This window comes from Gracilinanus agilis, chromosome 3, assembly GCF_016433145.1.
Source record: "Gracilinanus agilis isolate LMUSP501 chromosome 3, AgileGrace, whole genome shotgun sequence".
Lineage (NCBI taxonomy): Eukaryota > Metazoa > Chordata > Mammalia > Didelphimorphia > Didelphidae > Gracilinanus > Gracilinanus agilis.
Window position 1 is genome coordinate 74,521,612 of NC_058132.1, and position 25,908 is coordinate 74,547,519.

The window sequence follows — 25,908 nt, forward strand, 5'->3', positions numbered from 1 at the left end:
CTCCCCCGCCCAGCACCGCTACTCTTCTGCTCCTCCCCTGCCCTACCTCCTCTCAATCGTGGGGGTGACGAAAGACGCGAAAAGGATTATCGACGCGCTCCGTTTTCTACTACTCCGGCCTGTCTCAGGTCAAAGCTGGAAGATTGGTCCGAAGCACCGCGAGATGATCCGGGAGGCCAGATGATGCAACCCGGTGAGGACTCCACGTGACTGTTACGAGAGTTCGCGGTAGAGGCGCCGGCTTCGTTTGGGGAAGGGGCGCAAGCAAGCACGCACAGAAAGCCAGAGGCAAGGCGTGCTAACGGGGTTCTCTTTAGTGCTCCCAGATCCAGGCGGACTTCACCATGGGGGACGTGCCGACGCCGGAGGAGAAACTACATCTCATCACCCGTAATCTGCAGGTAGCGTGCGCCCCCCACGACTTCCGGACACGCAGGCCCACCCCCACCGGAGACCTAGCCCGGCCCCCTCCCCATTGGAGACCCTCCTTGTTCCCTCCCTGATCTCCTCCCCTATTGAAGACCCTGCAGGGCCTTTATACAATGCCTGTTATATTGTAAGGCAATATACAATCCTCTTTTCTCTCCCGTAGGAGACGCTGTTTGACCCCCTCCTCACTGAAAACTACCCATCTTTTGCCATAATAGTCTGTCCTTCCCTTCCTTCTTTGGATACTTTACTGGTTTCCTCCCCTACGGAGGTGGGGTCGCTTCCCATCTCGGACCTAAATCATCTCCCCAGGGAGGGTGGGAAGGGATCCTTTCTAACTGCAAGACACCAAGTCTAATCTCATTTTACAGAAGAGGACAGCGAGGGTCTAGAAAGGTTAAAGGAACTTGCCTAAAGTCACACAGGTGGTAGTAAAGGCTGGATGCAAACTCACCTCTATCAGCCGCCTGTTTTCCTACCTAAAAGGTCCCTCCTCATTGTGATGTCCTCCTTTCACCTTCAGTAGATTTCTTTTGTACCCCACTCCACAACCTTCCTGTCACCCACCCTTCCTAATCACCCCCTCCATACTGAGCTTTTAGCCCTGTTCCTCATCTCATACACTGAGCAAACAGCATTCTCTTACTTCCCTCCCTGCATATGCACACATACATACATACATCCAGACTAAACTGGCAGTACTTAATGGCATCCTCATCCCTCTTGAAGGAACTGATGATGGTGAGGAACTGATCCTCACCAATGTCTTGTTCTACAACAGGAAGTCCTTGGAGAAGAAAAATTGAAGGAGATTCTGAAGGAGCGGGAGTTGAAAATTTACTGGGGGACTGCAACCACAGGCAAGCCACATGTAGCCTACTTTGTACCAATGTCAAAAATTGCTGACTTCCTGAAAGCAGGATGTGAGGTGAGCAGTCACTCCTGATAAAGGCTTTGGGCTTAGGGAATGGCCCAGAGATGAGACAGCAACCCTATTGTTGTGATAGACAGTAAACTTAAAGAACATTTGGTATGAGGGAACATCTTGGCCATGCTTCCTTCTTGTTTCCTTCTCTCCAGGTAACAATCCTCTTTGCTGATCTTCATGCATACCTGGACAATATGAAGGCTCCATGGGAGCTCCTGGAACTACGGACCTCCTACTATGAGAATGTGATTAAGTCCATGTTGGAGAGCATTGGGGTTTCCCTGGAGAAACTAAAGTTTGTCAAAGGGACTGATTACCAACTTAGCAAGTGAGTGTTGGTGCCTTCTCAACCCTTAAATCTCACCCCACCTATCCCTTTTTCTCCACCTTGCCTCTTCATTGCCATGATGTCTTTCTCTAATTATGGGCCTGTGGAGCCTAGGTGTTCTTTAAGTATAGGGTTGAAAGAGATATCAGCCCTTTATTCACCCACCCAATAGTTCCAGTATGACTATAGTTGTGTATTTAAGTTTTTTACAGCTCTTTTATGCCTGAACCTTGGTTTTTATAGATTTGGTCTTATTTTTTCAGGCTATAGTTAAGGCATATGTTGTAAAGCTGATTTAATGAGTAGTAGATCTCATAGCAGCTCATGATATGGCAGGCCTTGAGTCTATACTCCTCCTAAAGGTCCTAGACTATTGTGATGATCACCATATTCTAAGATTCAGAAAAAGATTATTCGTTAGTAGGGTTTCCTAGACCTAGTTAAAGCCAATATGTGGTGGGTTGAAGGGGGAGGTCAAGGCTGGGACCTTATATCTTCATTGATCATCATGTCTTCTCTATTCTTTCTTAGAGAGTACACTCTGGATGTTTATAGACTCTCCTCAATGGTCACCCAACATGATGCAAAGAAAGCTGGAGCTGAAGTTGTAAAACAGGTGGAATACCCTTTGTTGAGTGGTCTACTCTACCCAGGACTACAGGTACTTAGAGAAAAAGACTGTGGCCAGGTTCTTTTCATAAAACACTACTTTCTTGGTAACTCACCATTGCCTACTAGATGAAGCCCACACCACATAATAGGATTTCATAGTCCTCTAGATTCTGGCCCCAGGCTAGCTTTGCAGTTTTCTCTCCCACTACTGCTCAGTTACTCTGATGTGGCCAGTGCTTACCCACCTTTGTTCACACTATTTGATCACTTACTCATGCAAAGCAAATTTCTTTATAATTTAACTTGGAAAAACAAATTTTCATCTTATCTCTGTTTGCTTTAAGAATTTTAAAAATGTACTATCGAGGCAGCCAGGTGGTTGGAGATTCTGGCCTCAGATACTTCCTTGCTATGTGACCCTGGGCATGTCACTTAATCCCAATTGCCTAACCTTTACTGCTCTTCTACTTTGGAACTGATACTTAGTATTGATTCTAAGACAGCAGAAGGTAAAGGTTTTTTTAAAAATGTACTGTCAATCAACATAGCTTGGTCTTTTGAGGTATTCTTTAATGTTTGTTAGAACTTGTACCCAACCTTTCTTTCTAGCTTGATTCCTCACCTTTCCTCACTCTATGGTTTGACCAGATTGACCTTCTTTACTGTTCCTTACACATAGTATTACAACTAAACATTTTCTCTGCCTCCTGCCTACCTGTGATGCACTCCCTCCTAACTTAGGGCTCTTAGGATTTCTCATTTTGAGGCATCTAGGTTAGCACAGTGGATAGAGAGCCAGGCCTGGAGTCAGGAGGATCTGGGTTCAGATGTAGCCTCAGATATTTCCTAGTTATGTGGCCTTGAGCAACTCACTTAACCCCAATTCATTGCCTTTATTTCTCTTCTGCCTTGGAACTGATGCTTAGTGTTGATTCTCAATCAGCAGGTAAAGGTGAGAGAGGGAACAAGATAGAGGATTCTGCATGTACCTGTAATAATTAAAATTGGGTGGCCAAATGTAATAATTAAAAATGGGTTTGACAAATATAAGAATTTTTTAAAAATTATTGTGATCGCCATTTATAAAAAAAAATAATTAACTTCTAAGGCAAAAATGACTGTTGGCAGCTTTTATTTACAGCATGGTAGAGATATTAAAGTGGAAAATATAGAAAAGAGGTAGAAGAAATCACCTAGCTACAAATACCCTAAGTCCTAATCCTAGTGCCTCCAGACCCTGAAAGCAAAGAATCCAACGTCCTAATCAGGAAGCCAAAATCAGAAGATAATGAAGTGCCAACCACAAAAGATAGTCCTCACAGAAGAGCCTAGGAAGGAATCCATGAATCTTCTCCCCCATCTTGCCTTTTATGGTCTTTCAACATCACTTCCTGTGTGTCTCTTGTCTCTGTCTCTGTCTCTCTCTCCCTCTTCCTCCCTCCCTCCCTCTCTCCCCTCCCACTTCATGAAGGGAACCAATCCCAGCCTCCCAATTTGCCTAGCACTCCTGGGGTGGGACAGGCAGGGGAGTTCTTGTGGTCTTTGGGGGTGAGAACTTTTTTTGTGTGTGACTTGTGAAATCTCTTACTGAGTAACTTACTGAGCATTAAGTAGGGGTATTTTAAATTCTTGATTGGTTAAATTAAAGGTTGCTGATTGCACATTACAAATAAACAAAGAGAGTTTAATTCTCTCTTCACATACCCAAAAGAGTAGAATACAAGGTATGATGATAGAGACCAAGGACAATTTCAAACAGTGCTCTGGAATTTAAGGAAGGGAGAGTTACAAGAGAAGACTTCAAGGAGATGGCATCTGAATAATCTTAGGTAAGGACTGAGCCGGGCAGGAGAAGGAGGGGAGGGGATATGGATTCACAGAGGAAAGGCACAGAATAAGATTGATGTTTGGCTAAAATAGAGTACATAAAGGAGAATAAGAAATAAATCTGGAATGGAGGAATGAAATCAGAAAATATCAAAGCTGGGAGGCTCCTCAGTGGTCATTCAGGCCCCAGTGAAGATGGATAAACCCATCTCCTCCCATAACAGAACACCCTACTTTTGAATATTAGACCTAATTATTAGAATTGAATATTAGAGTATTAGATTTAATTATTACAAATTTTTCCTTCAAGGCTGAATTTGCCACTGTCTAGCCACTGGCCCCACATCTGCCCTCCAGTGGCCAAAAACAGCAAGTCCAATCTCTTCCAGTCAGCCAACCCGACTCATCCCAGTCCTACCTTCTAGCAAATCTTCCCAGTCACTTCAAATGATGTCTTTGAAAAATGATCTCGAGAGACCCTTCGATATCCCAGATAACCTCTAGCTTATCAACAAATGTGGCCCCTGGCACTGAATTTTATTATACTCAAGATGTGGTCTGACTGTAACAAGGCTACTACTTCCTTAATCCTAGAAGCTATTCTCTGTCTCTATCTTTGTCTCTCCCTCCTTTTTTTTTTTTTAACCCTTTCTTTCTCTTAGAATTGATACTGAGTATCAATTCCAAGGCAGGAGAGTGGTAAGGGCTAGGCAATGGGGGTTAAGTGACTTGTCCAAGGTTACACTGCTAGAAAGTGTCTGAGGCCACATTTAACCCCAGGACATCCCATCTCCTGGTTTGGCTCTCTATCCACTGAGCCACCCCTATCTGCCTCTCAATGCAGCATGAGATGGTATTTGCCTATTCTAGCTGCCATTTCCCAGGGTTGACTCATTTGAACTTGGCAGTCAATAAAAACCCCAAACCTTGACACAGTAGAAAGAGTACTGGATTTGAAGTTGGAAATCCTGGGTTCTGATCCTTTCTCTTCCACTTATTACCTGTGTGGCCTCAGTAAATCATTTTCATCCACTGAGCCTTAGTTTCCTCAGTGGTAAAATCAGGGGATTGGAATTGATGAAGGGGAAGGGAATAAGCATTTATGTAGAATATCTACTAAGTGCCAGGCCCTCTGTTAAGCACTTTTACAAATACTATCTCACTTGATGATATATTGGATGCCTTTTAAAGTCCTTTCCAGCTACATAACTATGCCATGAGATCTTTTTCAAATGAACTTTAGCCCATCTTATACTTGCGAAGATAATTTGTAATACAAGTTTAAGTTATAATATTTCTTAAATTTTAACTTTTTTCAATTCTCCCCATTTTTTACAGCCTTTTCAGACTTTTTTGAATCCTGACTCCAATCATTCATTGTTTAGTTGCCTCTCCTAGCATTGTATCATCTGTGAGCTCGATAAGCATGCCAGCTCTTCCTTAAAGGCATCTGTAACATTGTAAAATAGCACAGGACCAAGGCCAGAGATTCCTTCACAAGGCAACATCAACTGCTCTGACAACTAGTATTCTTTGAGTCTGGCCATTATGGACTTTTCCCAGAATCACCTAATTGAACTATTATCTCTATAGCCTATTTCTCTTCATCTTGATAACAGGAATTGTTAAATGCTTAGCTACAGCATATGCTTCAACAGTCCAGAAACTCTATCAGAAAAGGAAATGAAGATAATCTTGCATGACCTGGATCTTTTGGTTCATTGTTTCCCTTTCTAGATGTTTACTGAACCTTTAATAATACATCTTAGAATCTTGCCAGGAATTGAAGTCAGACTTTCTGGCTTATAAATAGTGAATTCTATCCTCTTACCTTTTTTGAAAAATCAGGACATTTGTGTTTCTCCACTCCTGCAGTCTCTCTCCCGTTGTTCTCCTTGATTTTCAAAGTAGATCACTGACTGGCTCAGCAATCACATCTGCAGATCCTTACCCAAGGATGTAGTTCATCCAGGTCTAATGACTTGAACTCATCAACAGCAATTAGGTGTTCTCTTACTATCTCCCAGCTTATCTTGGGTATCCATTCCTTAGTAGTCATTTTAGTTCTGCCGTTTTAAAAGCAAAGATCATTCTGCTTGGCACAGTAAAGGCAGAGCTATTCTACTAGTTCTTCCCTGTCCTCTCTGCTCCAGTTCAATCCAACAAACATTTATTCTAAGCACATTCTGTCTGCAAGGCTATGATGGGCCATGGCAAGACGAAAACCACATGAGAGAGAACCCCTGCCTTCATTCTGGTAGGAGTGGGGGCTGAAGGGGAATAAAATATGTAAAGGGGTATGTATTCACATGATATTTGGGGGGGGGGAAAGGATGGGGTCAGGAAAGGCTCCCATATAGGAGCTAGGATTGAACTAACCTTGAAGAAACTAGAGCTTCTGGAAGGCTAAGAAGAGGAGGAAGGAGTACATTGAAAGGATGGAGGCAGGTTAAGTACACACCCAGGGAACAGACTACTTTGTCTTGAACATCCAGAGCAGTGGACCTAACCTTTCATGGGTCTTTCTCTTTTTTCCCAGTGTAGCTTTAAAAATGTTTTTGGCCTTCTTCCCCAGGACAGCTCATTCTGAATTAGAACATTGCTGACACTTGTCTCACAGGACAATGTTACACTTTTGTAGCTATTACTACCCTTGCTTCTTGTACATGTCCTTGTCTCCACCAGTTCCCTGGTTCTCCATATCAGTCTCCTGAGAAAACTCCTCCTTTTCCCCTAATTAGAATAATTTCTTTTTCTGCCTTCTGAATTGTACTCTTATCAGCTTTCCATCCCTTCCCCCAAGTTTCCCATATCTTCCATCCTGGTGATTAGTCTTTCTTGTTGATAAAATGTCTCCCCAGGATAACAATTTCTCTTATGTTTCTTCACCTTTAAAGGATGAGACCATCAAGACAACTCAGATTAGATGAGTTGATCTTCTTTGGTCAGAAAGAGAAGCTCCAGCAGATGTTGGGTTGTTTTCAGTTTTTGTCCTACTCTTCATGACCTCATTTGGGGTTTTCTTGGCACAGACACATTTTCTTCTCCAGCTCATTTTATAGATGAGAAAACTGACTCAAGCAGGGTTAAGTGACTTACCCAGGGTCACACAGCTAGTAAATGTCTGAGACCAAATTTGAACTTAGATGAGTCAGATGAATCTTCCTGATCTAAGCCCAGGGCTCTGTTTCCTGTACCACCTAGCTGCCCCTTCAGCAGATGGCCAGGTTAAATTTCCCTGGTCCTCTTATCAGGCCTGTGGCATATTTCCCAGACTCCTCATCTAGTTTTTCTTTCAAATCAGATGTTTTGTAGTAAAAGGTGATTATAATAATTGCTTCTGCCTCCTACCCTTGTTGATCTTTAAACCAAATGCTCCTCCAGGTATGCTTCCCTTTGGCTCTTTATTTCCTGATTTCCTTACATCTATGTATGTTTTAAATAGGCAGGACTAATCCCTCACCCATGTTCTCCCCCCTTAAAACCTTGGTTCCAAGGTGAAAGGGCTGGGCAATGAGGGTTAGATGAATTGCCCAGGGTCACCGAGCTAGGAAGTATCTCAGGCCAGATTTAAACCCAGGAGCTTCTATCTCTAGGCCTGGCTCTCAATCCACTGAGTTCCCTAACTGCCCCCCATCACCCATGCCTTTTTAAAAGAATTATCCTATTTCTTTTGAATATCAAGTCCAAATTATGAGCCAGATTATAGTAACAAGTTTCATGCTACTAAGTGTCAGTGATGCCTGTGTGGACAAACTTAACCCTTTGATTTCAGATCTCTTGTTTAACTTGCTTATTAGCCATAATTTGTGCCCTGTGGAGTCAGCATAGGTGTTTATGGGCCACTATATGTAGTAGGCTCATACTAGTGAGAAAATTGCATCAGTTCCCTCTGGAGGTAGATAGTAATTTTCACCATGAGTCCTTCCAAAATGTCTTAGATCATTGCCTTGATTAGAGTAGCTAAATTTCTTATAGCCCATTGTCATTACAATATTACAGTTACTGTGTACACTCATCTCTGGGTTCTGATCATTTCATATAGATCTTCTCAGGTTTTTCTGGAATCATCCCTCTTGTCATTTCTTATAGCACATTAATATTTTACCACAATCATATACAGCAACTTTAGCCATTCTCCAACTGATAAGTATTCCCTCAATTTCCAATTCTTTGTTCTAACAAAAAGAGCTGCTATAAATATTTTTGTACACATAGGTCCTTTTCCTTTTTCTTTTATCTCTTTGGGGGGTACAGGCCTAATAGTGCTATTGCTAGATCAGAGGGGTATGCAGTTTTATCGCCCTTTGCACATACTTCCAAATTGTTCTCCAAAATGGTTGGGCCACTTCACAATTCTACCAGTAAAGCATTAGTGTAATCTTTTCCCTCATTTCCAATGTGTCATTTCTGATAAATGTGAGGTGGTACCTCAGAATTATTTTTATCCCCATTTTCCTAAACAACAGTGATTTAGAGCATTTTTATATGACTTTAGGTACCTTTGATTTCTCCTGGTGACTCAGGTAAAAATATTCTTATTGACCCTTGTTAGGTTTATTCATCTCCAACCAAAAGCATGATCTTATATTTTGAACTATGAGTCAGAAATTCAAATCCTGTTTTCACATGCCATCTTTATAACTAACTCTTTGCCCTCTCAAAACTGCCTTTTCTTTTCAGAAATTCTTGCTTTTTTTTTTTTCTAAATTTAAATAAGCCTTACCTTCTGTCTTAGAATCAATACTTAGCATCAGTTCCAAGGCAGAGGAACTGTAACAGCTAAGTAGTTGGAATTAAGTGACTTGCCCAAGGTCACACTACTAGGAAATGAGAAACCTTTCTTTTAATTAGGAAGAATTGAAGAAGATACCATGTGAGCTAAGCACTAATGAGCTTCAGTTTTTTACCCAGTGCTTAGAATCTTTTAACAGTGCTTTCTAAAATATCCTAGTAGTATGTAATCTGTGTCCATGTAAATTACCAGGAATGGGCAGTGGTCATGTGGTTTATTGTCACAGATGGGTGGTTCTCTTATATTGTAGATCAGAGGTATGGAAATTGGGAGTTCTTCCTGAGTGTGATATCATGTCCCATGTACATTTCCCAATTACTGTAAAAATACAACGTCAGTAATGTTAATTTGTGATTTTCTGAGTCAATATTCAACCTGCAGGGATCCATTTCTATTTTAGTTTGCCACCATTGTTGTAGATGCATTCCTAGAAGCCAGAAGATTATACCATGCTTAGAAATTTGTGTTTTGTCCCTTAGTATAGGAAGTCACTAAAATTTTCTAGAACTTGAACAAATCTTAAGCATTTTCTGCTGAAATTAATTGGATTTGATTGGGGTAAACAAGAAAAATGAGACAGGAATGATGGTCCAAGCTGAACCAGCTGGTCTAAATGCCTCCATTTGGAATTATAGGGAAAAATTGGCTCCAAGAATTGACTATTTGTTGACATCAGGGCAACTGAATATTGTCATGTTATGTTGTCTTCTCACTGGTTTGCCTTTTGGCAATTTCTTGATTTCTGATGGGCTTCTGTTTTCTCAGAAGGAAAACCATGTTCTCCTTTCTTCTCTCCACAGGCCCTTGATGAGGAATATCTGAAAGTAGATGCCCAGTTTGGAGGAGTAGATCAGAGGAAGATTTTTACCTTTGCAGAAAAGGTGAGTCCTATTTGGAGGCCTCAGGTTTCAGTTGAATGCATAATGAATGAAATTCTCTGAAGGCTGTATTTTTAGTTTAAAATATTAACTTGTTCATCTGTTTGCTCAAGATTCCTAACTAACTAATGGTCTCCCTCACAGTCTGAACAAACACCACAGAACTCAAGGCCAGGTGGCCAAACTGGGCCAGAGAAAGAAAAAGAGTAGAGAGGCTTAAGCAAGTGCAAATTTTGCAGCTAGGCAGGAGAGCTAGCCAACCAAAAAAGGGTGACTTAATGTCATGAAAGCCCATATGTATCACCTTCCATAGGACATCTCTCATTGGGGAGCTGTCACCCAGGGAGTGGCCTGAGACCTCAGCTACTCCCTCACCACTTTATCCCAGAAAGAGGCAGGTCTCAATGGAGTGGCTGCCAGAACTTTGTCAAGCTTCCCAGCTTGACAGCTTGATGGCTGCCTAGTTAATTTCATCACCTAATCAAGTCCTTGTTTATCCATAAATAAGGTGCTAGTCTCCACAAAAGTAGGGGGATCCAATCTTTCCTAGCCTGGGAGAGAGGTTTTGTAGTTTCTAAAATCAAACTGTTCATGGGGGCCAAAAAGGGAACCATTTCTCAGAAAATATTCCAATTCAATATTAATTTTCTACTTGCCCCACTCTTTCAGTGGGAGTCATAGTCTCCCCAGTAAATGATTCCATATATGATTTCTATACACTTCAGGATTGTCTCATCAGGGTACATAAGGGCCTGAAGGTTTTCTGCATTTCAGGGAGGGACATTTCTTAACATGATGTTTAAATAATTGATAGACATTGATAGGAAGTCTTTGGGGGGCATAAGGGTTTTACAATCAAAATCAAATACAGGCTTATGGGAAGGACTGAAGGGGATGGGGGCCCAGTGACTGAGGTTCAGTTAGTTTTATCCAAGGACTCACTCAAAACCTCATGATGTAGCTGTCTTGTTTTCTGGCAGCATCTTCTCTTGCTGTAATCTTAGGCAATCTGAAATCATACTGGGCCTTACAGCAGCTTCTTCAGCAAATCTGCTTTCCCAGTCCAGATCACTAGTAACCTCTTTCCCTAAAAATATTCATTTTACCCTCTGATCTCAATGCTAGGCATTGCTATAGACCTACCATCAGTGGGGCATGGGGCTGTTTAAGTAAACTGCATCTGGGCCTATGGAATCAGCAGTGTGGAAAGAGCATAGAGCCTAGACTTGGAGAAGGAAAGACCTTATTTCAAATCTTATCTCTGATATTAGTAATGTGACTGTGGGCAAGTTGTAAAGGGAAAAAATGATGGTTGGACTGAATATTCAGTGGGGTGGTTGCCAAGGAATTCATTCAATTCCTAATGAAAAACTCAAGTCAGAATGACTTTATGGTAATTCATTTACAAATAAGGAGAGTGAAAGTAAAAAAATCAGAGAGAGGATAGGGCAAGATATCTAACCTAACACACTAAGTATTTTGCTCCTGCCCCTGGCTCAACCCAGGCAGGGCTAATTAGTCCTCGACCAGAGGGGCCTCAGCCTTGAGCCAAGGGAATGAATAAAGCAAAGGCTTCATTCACGAAGCCTCTCTCTTAAGAGGAGAGTCCCTTCAGAACAATGCAAGGAGTCAGTCTTTTTTACTTACCACAAGGTAGTTCAAAGGGAGAGATTTAAGAGATTTAAGTCTCACCAAGTCCAAGGTCTCAGCCAGAGCTCCTCCAGGTCTAATTCAAGACCAAGGAGTGGACACCCACCCCATCCCCCAAGTCCTTGCAATTTATCAAGACCATTTCTTTAGTCACTTCCTGTGCCTTCCTCCCATTTCATGTGTACCAATTATGAAGAAGGCTTTGCTTAGGATTGCCCAGAGGGCAGTCAGTCAATTCTGATTCGTCACCCACTCTCCCATACGTGGGTCATAGACCTCCCCCACTTGAAGATTAAGTGGTGGTGTTTACACTTTTGGAGATTAAACCTAGAAATGGCCAGAGTAGGATTAATCCCATCTTCATAATTCCCCGTGATTGTTTGGGAGACTTGTCTCCCCAGTTGATTATTTGACATAATCATCTTGTACCCCAAAAATCTTCTAACTACAATAGTTACAGATAAGAGGTAGAGAGAGACAGAGATAGAGACAGAGCAGGAGAGTGCAAAACCAATGTTTTGCTAGGCACGTTGACAAAAAGCCAATTAGGGGGCAATCCCCTTTGGCATAAGAGTTTACATTCAAAATAATTTTGTTCAGCCCCCTTCAGATCAATCATTTGTACCCCAGAGTTCATTCTGGATTCAAAGAGTTAGGCTTCTTTTTCCTGAAATTTTTCTCAAACAAAATTTTAAATCTTGGATTTTTATGAAAATATAATACATGTAGGGCATGGGGCTGTTTTAAGTAAACTGCATCTGGGCCTATGGAATCAGCAGTATGGAAAGAGCATAGAGCCTGGACTTGGAGAAGGAAAGACTTTATTTCAAATCTTACCTCTGATATTAACAATGTGACTGTGGGCAAGTCACAGCTCTCAACTTCTTTATCTGTGAATTGGGCTTAATATCTATAGTACCCACACCTTCATGTGGTTATTGAGAGATTCAAATGAGAGAATGTATAGAAAGTATTTTGCAGAAGTTAGGCATTATATTAATACCCCTGTCATTGTTATCTTTCAGAGGAGGACCCACCTAGGTTGTTTTGAGAGTTGCCTTGAATAATAAGTACTTGCCAAATGTTTGTTCAGTTAAATTTATTAAATCAAATGAGAAAATGGACATGAAAGCATTTTGTGAACTGTAAAGTATTGTCCAAATACAAGGGATTATTGTTCGAATAGGGAGGGAAGAAAAGGAAGTAATATAAGGGCACAAAGTTCCTCATTCCTTGGAAAACTGGTTGTTTTGGGTAAAAAGAAAAATACACTCTCTGTCTCTCTCCCTCTGTCTTTCTCCCTTTCTCTCTATTACTCTCTAACTCACTCACTCTCTCTCTCTCTCTTTCTCTCACACACATGAATGAGCAGCCTAGCCTAGTTGATAGAGCTGCCCTTGGAAACAAGAAATCCTGGGGCGAAGCCTCACTACTGACTATGTCATCTACTGGCTGTGTAGCCTGGGACAGATCACCTAAACCAGGGGTCAGCAACCTTTTTGGCCGTGAGAGCCATAAACGCCACATTTTTTAAAATGTAATTTCATGAGAGCCGTACAGTGCTCACAGTGCCCCTCCTGTAACAGCACCTGAAAAAAAAATTGACTTTATGGCTCCTGCAGAAAGAACCATATGTTGCCGACCCCTGACCTAAACCTTTGTGTTCCATTCAACTGTTTCACACCAATATGCTAAGACCACAATCCAAGCTGAAGAAAGGAGTGCCCATATTGGCAAGGTCATTGACCTGTCAGAAGATCCTAGTAATAAAGATGGAGGCATCTCCAAAGCTATCTAGTCCTGATTCCCTCATTTACAGAGGAGGACAAAGTAACACAACTGAATTACTCAAGGTGGGGCTCAATTCAGATGGTACCTTTGTTGAAGGTCCTACAAATTCCTACATTTGGTCTTCCTTTTTTTATTGTTGTTCAGTCCTTTCAATTGTGTCCAACTCTGTATGTGACCCCATTTGGAGCTTTCTTGGCAAAGGTACTTGAGCAATTTGCCATCTCCTTCTCAGCTCATTTTACAAATGAGGAAATTTGAGGTAAACAGGGTTAAGTGACTTATCTGGGGTCACAAATTTGAACACAGGAAGATGAGTCTTCTCCTGGCTTGGCACTCAATTCCCTGCACCATCTAGCTGCTTCAGTCTTCCATAGAAGATTGTTGAGAAATGACTGGCATCTTCAGAGCTGATTTCTTGATGATTCCTTGCCAAAGGTCAACTCTAGATCATTCCACTTTCTGTCTCCTTTGTTCTTGAATGGAGTTGGAAGAAGTCCCCAAACCCTGCTGACTAGGTTAGATCTATTACAAAGCTAATCTCAACTGGGCTTGGCAAAACATATCCTGTATTCGATGTTAGTGGACATTCCCCTTCTCCCTCCCCCAGGCTGTTTAAAATCTTTCTCCTCAAAGCTTCCCCTCTCAGCTGAGAAGCTCATCTTATTGAGAAAATAGAGGCTATTCTCAATTAGTTTTCCTTTTTCCTATTTTAATAATAATAATATTAGCTAATATTTATATTGAGCTTTAAGTGCTTAATGATCTCATACTCTCATCACAGCACTGGGAGCAATCCTGCTATTATTACCCCCATTTCACAAATGAGGAAATTAACTTGCTTAGGGTCACAAGACTAGTGCTAAAGAAGGATTTGAACTCAGATCTTTCTGACTATAAGACCAGCATTCTATCCAGTATGCCAGCTAGTTATCTTCATTTCCAAACCCCACATAATCATCTTCCCCACTCTCTTTACTTTAGTCTCTATTAATGAGGTGACCCTTCACCTTGCTATTCCAACCAGTGCCCTTGATATCTTTGTATATCAGTGTTCCTTTCTCCCTCTCTCCCCACCTCCCCTCCCTCTCATCTTCTCCCTTCTTCTCCTATACTTAATAAACTCCAGTTACTTTTTATTGCCTCTAGACTAAAATAACTCCTCTGTTAGAATTTAAAGCTCTTCCAACCCCTACCACAACCCATCCTTCCAGTCTCATTATATATTACTCTATTTCTATCGCTCTGAAGTCCAGCCAAATTGTCCTCTCTGTTCCTCACACATCTGCCATATCTGTGCTATCCCCTCCTTGTATCTACCTTATCGATTCTGTCCCTTCTAGACTCTGCTCACGTACCACCTGAAACCTTTTTATTTCTCCTGTACCTTCCTGTATATGCTAGAATGTCAAGCCCCTTGAGCACAAGAACCATCGTCTCCTTTTTGTCTTTATATCCTCATATTAGATGCTGAATAATTGTTTAGTGATTGATGGATTCATCCAAGATCCTGCTTTAGCAATTGGATTGGTGATTGCTTCTTTATGCCTCTGTTTTATTTGTCTTTCTAGTACCTCCCGGCAATGGGCTATTCAAAGAGGATCCACTTAATGAATCCTATGGTCCCAGGATTGACAGGCAGTAAAATGAGTTCTTCGGAAGAGGTAGGTATTCATTTATACTTCCGTGGCTATAGTTCTGGGGCAGAAAATGATTGGAACTAGAAGTTCTTTGGAGAAAATACCTTCAGTGACCTTGAATTCCTTTAGAGTGAATAAGGACCCTTGAGGTCATTCAGTCCAGTGTCCCTGGTTCAGTGTCTGATTAGATGTTGAGAAATACATGAGGTTGTGTTTCTCATCCATGTGAATAGGCATGTTTTTTATTGTAAAGAGCAGGTAACTAGCATGCAATCTTTATGCCTTTTTTCTCTAGTATTGCAATGGTTTCTGTGCTAGCTTGTTACTCCTGACCCACCTGTCCTGTTTGGTGACATTCACCACGTCTTATTATTGAGGATTTTAGAGAAAGAAAGATCTCTGTCCCTGTCTTATCTCCCTGACAAGTCCCCAGGGTCATGGGAAGATGGGAGAAGCAGATCTCATTTGAGAATCAGCTGGAATATTCTCACTTTTCAACCCATCAAAAGGTTCTCTCTGCCCCATGGGTTACAGGAGTCCAAGATTGATCTTCTTGATCGGAAGGAGGATGTGAAAAAGAAACTGAAAAAAGCCTTCTGTGAGCCGGGGAATGTGGAAAACAATGGAGTCTTAGCCTTCATCAAACATGTCCTTTTCCCCCTCAAGTCAGGTAAGAAGCAGCAACTGCCATTTCTGTCAAATGAAAGCAGTATTTTGGCATGGTTCCATAGTGAGGTGGGATGAGCAGGCTTGGGGGAAGCCCTAAGAGCAAGCTCCAAGGTATAGGGGTTTTTGATCCTGCCTCTGCCCCTTGGAGTCTGTGTTAAGACTTCAGACAACCCCCTTACTTTCTGTACCAAATGTAAAATGAGAAGCCTGGCCTAAAGGATTCCTGAGATGCCCTCCACCTGGACCTGGTTGTGATCCTGAGGTGGAGGCTCTCCCTCAACTCAGCTAGGCCAGACCTCCAGGCAGGGGGTCACCATTGTCGTCATGCACTGCAGCTGCATTCAGAGCCCTTTGACATCCTTATCTTTCTTGAGTCTCCCATCTACCTTGTGAGAATCTCCATTTTATAAGAATAGAAACTGAGGTTCACATCATTTGGGCCATACAAGCTAGAACTGAAGCCATAGCCCAGGAGTCCATACTCTTGGTCCCCTTGCTGCTATGTGTAATCGTTAAAAAGAATGGTCGCCAATTTGTAATAATTAAAATTAAACTTATGAAGCTGTTAGTAGCTTTAACAATTTAGTTTAATTAAAATGGAGATATAGTAAAAAGAGGGGAAACATAGGAAGGAGGTAGAGAATTGCCTGGCCTAACACCCTAGAGTCTGTCTTCAATAAGTCACCTACATCAGAGTCTCTATCTAAATCTGAGTCTCAGTCTTCCCTCCACTTCTGCTGGGTCTCAACTTAATAAGCAGTTTTCTTTACCCACTAGCTCTCCCACCTCACCTCCCAGGAACCAATCACAGTTCCTCAGTTTGCCTGGGGGGCAGTGCTTGTGGGATCAATTTCTTGTCTCCTAGGGTATGTTTGTACTTGCAATCAATGGTAAAGGGTCTTCAAGTTTTTGAATGATTACATCAAAAGTCATGATTGATTTAAATTTAAAACAAAGGGAAGTCCAAATCCCTGATTAATTAAATCAGAACACAAATTCCCTTCTCACATATGCCATCCTGTTCAGCCATTTGTCTAAGTCACCATCTCATGGGAATTGGTCCTCCTGCTTCCCTGCTATGGCCTCTTTCTGAATGAGGCATACATAAGGTGGGATAGGCAAAATTAATCTAAGATATAATCCATATAAGAATGAATACTTAACAGTGAAATTGTTTGGTCGTAAGTACTCCCAATCTGGGGTCAGCATTATTGACTATCAGTGGGCTTCTCTGTTTTGTAGAGTTTGTGATCCTTCGAGATGAGAAGTGGGGTGGCAATAAAACCTACACAGCTTACTCAGAGCTGGAAAAGGACTTTGCCGACCAGGTAACATTCACAACAGAACCTGGACTCTTTACCCACTTTGAGCACTCCTCTGTCTCCTTTGCTGAATCTTTATCTGAGCCACTTTCTGTACCCTGTAGGTCTCCCAAGGCTCCATCCTGGGTCCCCGTCTCTCCTTTACACTGTTTTACTCAGTGCCCATCAATTCTATCACCTCTAAGCAGATGATTCCCAGACGAGCCCTTATTCTCTCTATCAACTGTATCTCCAACTGCCTCTTGAACATCTTAACTCAGCATGTCTAAAACCAAATTCATTCTCTTTTCCACCAAACCGTCCCTCTTGTCCTAACTGTTGAAGGCCATCCACCCAGTCACAAAGATTTGCACCCAACGTGTCACCCTCAGTGTTTTACACACACACACACACACACACACACACACACACACACACACACACACACACACACAAGCATAACCAATCAGTTATCAAGGATTGTCAGTTTTTACATTCTCAACACTTCTCATCACCATTCTACCCCCTTCTCTCTGACACTGCCACCCCTCTGGTGCAGATCCTCATCTCATGCCTAGACTATTGCTGTAGCGTGCTGGTGCATCTGCCTGCCTTAAGTCTCTTCCCCTCTCAATCCTCCATAGAGCTTCAAAAATGATTTCTCTTAAGCTCAGGCTCAACCATGTCATTCTCCTCCCCAGTAAACTCCAGTGGTTTCCCTAACCACCTCAAGGATGAAATAGAAAACCTTTTCTGGCATTCAGAGCCATCCATAGGCTAGCCCCAACACACCTTTCCAGGCCTCTTATACATTATACTTATACCCCAAATATATATACATTATAAATATTTGTGTATATATACAAATATACCCCAAGTACTTTTTGATCCAAGAACATTGGCCTCCTTGCTGTTTGTTATACAAAACATTCCATCACTTTACTCTGGGCCTTTTCATTGGTTGCTTCCCGTGCCTGAAATTGCTGCCTCCCTCCTCATCTCCAACTCCTGGCTTCCTTCAAGTCTCAGCTAAAATCCCACCTTCTTCCAGAAGCCATTCCTAGCCCTCCTTATTCTTACTGTTGTTTTTTCCGAAATTACCTCCAGTTTATCCTGTATACATCCTGCTTGTACATAAGTTATTTGCATGTTGTTCCCTCATTAGTCAGTGAGCAGGAGCCTGGGGGTGGAGTTACCTTTTCTTTCATATTCTTAGCACAATGGTCTGCACAACATAGACATTGAATAAATGGCAGTTGACTTGACTCTCTGTTGAGGGCACTACTTAGGCATCCAGCTTTGCAAGCTCATTCATCTTTGACTAGGCCTCCCTGTGTGCCTGCTATGTGCCAGCATGGCTAAATGCTGGCTAAAGAAAGAAAGGCAAGAGACAGTGACTGCTCTTGGAGCTCACAATCTAATGCAGGAGACAACATGTAAAAAACTATGTATAAACAAGCTATATACAGGCTAAATGGGAAATAAGCAAGGGAGGGCACTAGAATTAAGAGGGATTAACTAATTAGGAAAGGCTTCCTATGGAAGGTGGGATTTCGAGGGAAGTCAGGAGGTAGAGATAAGGAAGGAAGATATTCCAGGAGCAGAGAGATGGAATATTTCCACAGAGCAGCCAGGAGGCCAGTGTTACTAGGTCAAGAGAGCTTGGTTGGGGGCTAGAGGGAATGGACAAGATTTTATATTTGATCCTACTGGTGATAGGGAGCCAATGGAGTTTACTGAGTAGGGAAGTGACAGAGTAAAACCCTGGGCTTTAGGGAAATGACTTAAGTATCTCGGTGGAGTGAGAGGGATGTCTAATTGGTGGCTAAGGCCTAATATTTCTGCCTCCACAAGATCTCTCCCTTCTCTTTTTTTCCATTTCCACTAATTCACCTCTTCCCTTGTACTGTTTAATTCATTGGTCTCCTTTCTTTTAGTCTCTCTCCTCTCCAGTCTGTCCTTCACACATACAGTAACCAAAGTAGTGACACTGGCCCCATGCCTGGAATGTTCTCCCTCCTCATCATAATTCCTGGCTGCTCTGACTTTCTTCAAGTCCCAACCAAAATTCCACCTTCTACAAAAAGCCTTTCCAGACCCCTCCTAATTCTAGTACTTTTCCCTGTTAATTCTTATTTATTCTGTCTATAGCTTGGCTACATTTCTAGCCTTCATGTGTCCTCTGATCACTTTTGTTTTATGCATTTCTGACTTTCTGAACTTTTTCTGTGTCATCTGCTGACCTTCATGTGTGTGGCTCCCATTTAGTTTCAAAACAATGATGGGGAAAGTCATGATGTGGAAGGGAAACTTGTTTTGTGTATACTAATCCCATCAGACTCCCTACAGGATGGTTCTTTACTTCCTCTAGGATAAAATACAAACTCTCTTTTATCATTGAAAGCCCTTCTCAGTTTAGCTCCATTCTGCCCATCTAGCACGCTGTGCCCTAAACTTAGCAGCACCCCATTCTTGCCTCCATGTACCCCATGGACCATTCTGCCCCACCTAGAATGTCCTCTTCCATCTGTCTTGGAGAGTCTCTGATCTTTCTTCAGAACTCTCTGCCTCTGGAATTCTCCAGCTTGTTAGTGTTTTCTCCCTCCTCATTTTTCCTAAAACCCTTTTTGCTTATCTTTCCCTTGCCTCCTTTACTTCCTGCTTTGTATTATACTAATTGACAGGCATATTGTGTACCTTAGTTGAATATAAGCTTGGGGGCAAGCATTGTTTCCATTTCTTTGTATCTCCCTAGACCAAGCATGATACCAAACACAGGTAAATGCTTAAGGTGTTTGTCGAATTGAATAGGAAGGCCAATGGGTACCTGGGCCTGAGTGGTTAATCTTTGCTTGTGAAATGTTTCCATCTCCAAATGACTCATCACTGGAGAAAACCTGCAGTAAGATTAACAGAAATGATCAACTTTGGTTTTTTGGTTTGCTTGCTTTTTTAAACCTTCACCTTCTATTTTAGAAACAGTACTAAGCACTGGTTCCAAGGGAAAAAAGTGGTAAGGATAGACAATTGGGGTTGTGACTTGCCCAGGGTCACATAGCTAGGATGTGTCTGAGGTCAGATTTGAATTGAAGACTTCCCATCTCTAGGCCTGGCTCTCAATCCACTGAGCCACCTTGCTCCCATGAAGGGTCTGCTTTGAATCAGTACCTCAGAAGTGATGCCAAGGATGTTGGCTATGGAATTGTGGTCAGAAATAACAGCTCAGCCATCGTCTACTGTATCAGAACTAAAATCATCCTGGACCAACAATATTTTGAAAGCCAAACAATCCAAGCAAAACTGTCCTGAAGTGCAAAATAAGGAAATTGGGTCAGCATCCTGACCTCCTCCCCTTGTACCCAGCTCTCCAGGCTGCTTCTTTGGATCTGTCCCACTGTCACCAAATGAGCAGGCACCATAGAGACAGTGATCTCTTTGGACTCAATAAGGCCCCTCAGCTCTTCAGGCTCCAAGTTTACAGAGTACATTTCTTCCAAGAGGACTTTCTGATCTGCTGCCCTCCCCCAAATCACCTCATGTTTATTATGTGTGTCATGTGTGCTCACATGTCAACTTTACATTGACATGTAAGCCCCATGAGTGCAGGGGTTTGAGGGGTTTGTATTCCCCGGGGCCTGATACACTGCTTGGAACCTGCAATAGTAGGTGCTTAATAAATGCATAGCTAATTCTTAGGTTGTTCATAGGCAGATATTGAGACAGTCTCTAAAAAGATATTCAAGGGGCTGCTAGGTGGCACGATGGATAGATGACCAAGTATGAAATCAGGAAGACCTGGGTTGGTTAAATTCTGTCCTCAGCCGTTTCCTAGCTATGTGATGCTGGGCAAGTCACTTAAGCCCAGTTACCTAGCCTTTAATGCTTTTCTGCCTTAGAATAATACTTGGTATCAATAGAATACTTGTCAGATAGATACTTAGTATCAATTCTAAGAAAGAAGGGACATGAGTTTTTAAAAAATCAATCTTTTTAAAAATACAAATAGATGTGAATCATGGGTGAAAAGGGGAAGGGCATGTGGATGAATTGAGTGATTAATATGTACTAATATGTATTAATATTTTTAAATAAGTTGAGCTGTCCCCCCTTGATATTCTCTCTCTGACTTTGGTTGTCTCAATGGTTCTTTCCTGTGGTAGGTGGTCCATCCTGGAGATCTGAAGAATTCAGTTGAAGTTGCCTTGAACAAATTACTGGACCCCATTCGGGAAAGATTTAATACACCTGCCTTGAAGAAGCTATCCAGTGCAGCTTACCCTGACTTAACAAAACAGAGTAAGGGCAGCTAGAATGAAGAACAAAGAGGAAAACAGAATAGGGCAATGATGGTGAACCTATGGCACAGGTTCCAAAGATGGCATGCAGAGCGTTCTTTGTGGGCACACACACCCCTATCCCCAGAGTTCATTATAGAAAGGCAGAGGGACTTGGGCAGAACTGCTTCCCCTCCCCCTCTCCACCATGCCTGATGACATTTTTTCACTTCCCCCACCCTCTGCCCAGTAGCCTAATAGGAGCATTTTCTCCCTCCCCTGTGTGGGGTGAGAGAGGGACAGTACACACCTGGCACTTGGTGGAGGGTCAGGGAGTGGCACCTAGTTGGGGGTGGAATAGGGGCTCTGCTACCCTGAATCCCCAGCAGTCCAAAGAATGCCCCCACTACTTAGATGGGGAACCCAGAGTCATCCTCCATTATAGGATTGATACTGATGAGATCATCCCAGGATGCTTCACTGTCACTGCCAAGAAGTTATGGGCCAGACCGAAGTACACACAGATCTCAGTTTGACAGGCCCTTTGCTCACACAGGCATTAAATGCGTTAAACCCTCTTCTTCAATGCAATTAGGGCTGGCTGTCCTTTAGGTCAAGGACTGGCAGCCTTTGGCATGCATGACATAGGTGGCAGATATGGGATCAGAGAATTTAAAGTTAGAAAGGCCCTTTAGAGATGATCTGGCCCAGTCTCCTCATATAATGAAGATGCCCACAGAGAGAAAGTGACTTCTTTAAAAGCACACAGATAACCATTTACTAGGGCAGAGCCAGTTTGGAACTCAGGATCACTGACTCCAGGTATAATGCTTTTTTTCCACTCTGATTTTATGTTAGATGTCAAAACCATGAAATGAGGAAAATTTCTCTTTGGGCACTTTCTAAGGTGATCCCATGGATCTAGAGTCTTGAGAATTAATCTTCTCCCTGCCTCCTTTCCAAAGAAAACTCTTGAAGATGGAGTTTATCACCATTCCCTACTTTCTGAGAGGAAGACTAGATGAAGACTTGCCATGTCACCCTAATTTTGAGCTAAGGATAGCCCTTGGGTTCCTTGTGAGATTTCATTTGAACTAGATTCATGGGGGATCAGTCACATCCTCCAGGAGAACTTCCTGATCCTTTTATCCTGTGGTTTTTTCCCCCAGAGCCAATGGCCAAAGGCTGTGCCAAGAACTCAGAGCCAGAGGAGGTCATCCCATCCCGGCTGGATATCCGTGTGGGGAAAGTGATCAGTGTAGAGAAGGTATGTGTTTTTCATTTCATCCAGGTGAGGCCAGCAAGGGTCAGAGTGGCTCTATTTCCATCTGGAGGAAATAGTACAGAGAAAGGAAAGGCCTCCTCCATAGCCACAGGGTGAGTCAGAATTCAGGGGCTTGATTCCCAGGCTGAACTTTATTCATCAGACCTGCCTCTGCTTTACAGCCAGAGCCAGCCAGGGAAATAGGGAGGAGGCTTATTTGTCTATTGAATCCAGTTCTCTGGGCTTCAATAGCATGCCTGGACTGGCTAAGGGCCTTATCATGCAATTGTCATTTTGTCCTTGCCTGGGGAGGGCAGCTCACAGAAGGAAGGTAGGAGGGAGAAGTCAGTTTCCCAAGGAGAGCGAGGAGGTTGCACAATTGTGCCACTGGGGCTTCTCGGGTCTCTGGAAGATTGTTTTCTCCATACCAGGGGCTCAAACACCAAAGCCTTGTAAAGGGTACATCATGGCTAGCTGTTGGTTCTCAAATGCCCGGATTCATAGTTGACCGTAACCAATACCCCTCCAATGACTTTATAGAGAACTTGTGGGTTTTTTGAAACCACAGTCACAAACCCAGATGGGCTGGGCAGTTGAGCACCTTCAGTCCAAGCTGCTTTTATGCCAAGAGGTTGAGATCCTTTTCATTAGGCTCATCTTACCCAGCATGCCTCATTACATTTGAGGGCAAAATATGCCCTAGAGATTATTCTCTAAAGAACAGTTGTCTGATGATAGGTGAGGGCTGGAGCCAGCATAGGAAGACCTAGATGCCAGTCGCATGTCTCCAGCACTCATTTTTCCCTTGTTACACAGGCTGTGGTAGTCACAGTGCACAACAGCCCTGGGAGGCAGGCAGTTCAGTGCAGAGAAGACTCGAGTTCAGAGAGGTCAGGATAGGCAGAGCCAGGATTCAGACCCAGATCTTCTGGTTCAGAATCTAGCCTAGTTTCCAGTGGGTGAGAGTTGAAGTTAGACTAGCCTTTTGGGGGGTGAGAGTTAGTTAGCATGTTGCCTTGTTCTTCTTGGGCCACACTCAGTCCCTCTTCTTTAGAAGTGTGGCATCAGCCAAGTCCCCTGAAACCCCCTTCTGGGCCTTTACCCACCTTGAACTTGTGCCTTCCCAGCACCCCGATGCAGACAGTCTGTACCTGGAGAAGATTGATGTTGGGGAGCCTGCGCCACGTACAGTAGTGAGCGGCCTGGTTCAGTTTGTTCCCAAGGAAGAACTACAGGACAGACTTGTGGTGGTCCTGTGCAACTTGAAACCCCAAAAAATGAGAGGAGTGGAGTCGCAAGGGATGCTTCTCTGTGCATCTGTGTAAGTGAGATCCTGGGAGGCCTTTGGGGCACACGAAGGGGTAAAGGCCATGCCCTGGAGCAATGTAGTTTTTCCATAAGAAGCACATATTCTTCTCTGTGGATTTATTACGTTGTGAATCGGGCAGAAAATGGGGTGCCAGCTGGCAAAGTGTGGTGAAATGTGGATTTACAAGGCTTGTGTAAGATGAGCTTTCAGTTTGGACTTGGGAAAGAATTGCATCCCTGCTCCGAACTGGAGCCATTCTGGGGCACTGCAGACCCTTTGGGTGAGCCTGGCTGTTTGTCCTCTCCCTTTTCTGGGATCACAGCATCAGAGCTCAGGGTGATCAGTTTACTGTCTCTATAGGACTCTGGCCCATTTGGGCCAAGCCTTCTTATCCTTGTGCCACTGTGTCCTCCCAGGGAAGGGGCAAACCGCCAGGTGGAGCTCCTGGACCCTCCTTCAGGCTCAGCCCCTGGGGAGCGTGTGTTTGTGGAGGGCTTTGAGAAGGGCCAGCCTGACGATGAGCTCAAACCCAAGAAAAAGGTGTTTGAGAAACTCCAGGTAAGAAAAGCTGCTCTTGCTCTTTACCCCACCCACTCCCTGCTGGAGTCTTTCCAAGTATTCAGACTCCTCCCGGCCAGCCCCTGCCTTTTAGAGGAGGAAAGCCCAATGTCTTCAGTCTGCTGGCCCACGAGTGGTCTCTGAACAAAGCTGGCTTACTGCCCCTCCTGCCACTGAAGCTTTTCTGGAAATCACTCGGGGTGGTGCCAGGGGGCACGGGCACATCTTCTTCTCCCTCGGTATGTGTGTGCCCATCCTTTGTCCACGATGGCTTTGCCTGCACACAGATGGGCAAAGCCAAGTCTCCCATTCAGTGCCTTGTTATCTCTTTATTTATACCTCAGCTCCCAAAACTGATCTTGGGCCCTTTATGAGGGCAGATGGCATTTTTGGCTTTTAATTCCCCCGTCTGGTTCCATACTGGGGGGTAACTCAGTTAGGAAGACCCAGATTCCATCCCTGCCTCTAGATACTCACTAGCTGTGTGGTGGCCCTGGGAAAGTCTCCCTCAGTTTCTTCCTCTGTAAGATGGGAGTACATAATAGCACTTGCCTCCCAGTCATCATGAGGAATTAAATAACTTACATCAAGTTACTTAAAGTGGCATGTCAAGCACTTAGCAAAGCTCAGAGCACTAGATAACCCTCACTTTTACTGGAACTCCTAGTAGTACCTTGCACTGTCACTAAATACTTGCTCACTTTTTCAGCTGGGAGGTTCACCCTCTTGTTTCTCATTCTCCCCAGGCTGACTTTAAAATCTCATCAGAGTGCATTGCACAATGGAAGCAAACCAACTTCATGACCAAGCTGGGCTTCGTCTCTTGTAAAACACTTAAGGGAGGAAGCATCAGCTAACAAGGAAGGCCGGCCTCCTTCCCCCTCACACTGCCTCCCAGTCTGCCCTCATCCCCATCTCTAGTCCACCAGGGTCCATCCAAGGACACCCATCCTCCAAGTGTTGTCTACGCAGACTTGAGACTCCAACTGTCTGATGCTAAGTACCTGCTCCTTGAGTGAATCTGGAGAACTGGCCGGGAGAGGCTGCCTGCCTTCCGGAAGCCACAAACCCCCATTCCCAGGAGCAGAGGACTCGGGAACAGTGAGGGTGGCCAAAGGAGGAACAGCTAGCTCTTCTGTCTTCCTCTTTGATGGCAGCTGACTTAGGAACTCTTTTTCCAAAAAATCTGGTTCCAGTGTAATTAGGGAAGGTGGGGGGAATGTGTGCTGTAATTGTTCAAATTGGAAAACTATCTGTTCCTGGGCTTTCCAGTGGGGATCCGGCAGCTGTGCCTCTGGCTGGAACTCAGTGCCAGGAATGGGCTAATTACAGCTTCTCAGGAAGTTGTGGGGTTTTGAAAGGCAAATATTTAAAAGGAAAGAAATAATTGTTCAACACTATGGCTCCCCTAAAGAAAGAATGAACCTGGCTTTGTCCTACCATCTGCCTGGTCCCTTTGCCACCTTCCCACCAAGGCTCTGAGTGATGCCAGGGAGAACCCTTCATCCTGCCCAGACCTCCCCACACCCTGACGCAGGTGTGTGTATTATTAGCATCACACTTGGGGGGGGGGGTGCCTTTATTTTTTAAAGAGGGTGGGAAACGACTTCAGAATCTGAATCATTGTCATAAATCAAAATAAAGTGTCTGACCCAGTG

The 25,908-nt window shown here is 43.4% G+C and overlaps 1 protein-coding gene across 2 annotated transcripts; it reads left to right on the plus strand.

Annotated features, from left to right (window-relative positions):
• Positions 1-288: 288 nt before the first annotated feature.
• Positions 289-25,908, plus strand: YARS1 (tyrosyl-tRNA synthetase 1). Of its 2 annotated transcripts, XM_044667992.1 has the most exons (13): positions 289-401; positions 1,211-1,357; positions 1,510-1,685; positions 2,217-2,346; positions 9,720-9,800; positions 14,807-14,899; positions 15,410-15,545; positions 16,787-16,872; positions 21,006-21,141; positions 22,289-22,386; positions 23,511-23,704; positions 24,109-24,250; positions 24,997-25,908. In XM_044667992.1, exons 1-13 carry the CDS (start codon positions 345-347, stop codon positions 25,105-25,107), a joined length of 1,587 nt encoding a protein of 528 aa, XP_044523927.1. In that variant the 5' UTR covers positions 289-344; the 3' UTR covers positions 25,108-25,908. The 2 variants fall into 2 exon arrangements, with proteins under 2 accessions (XP_044523927.1, XP_044523928.1); XM_044667993.1 differs by lacking the exon at positions 24,109-24,250.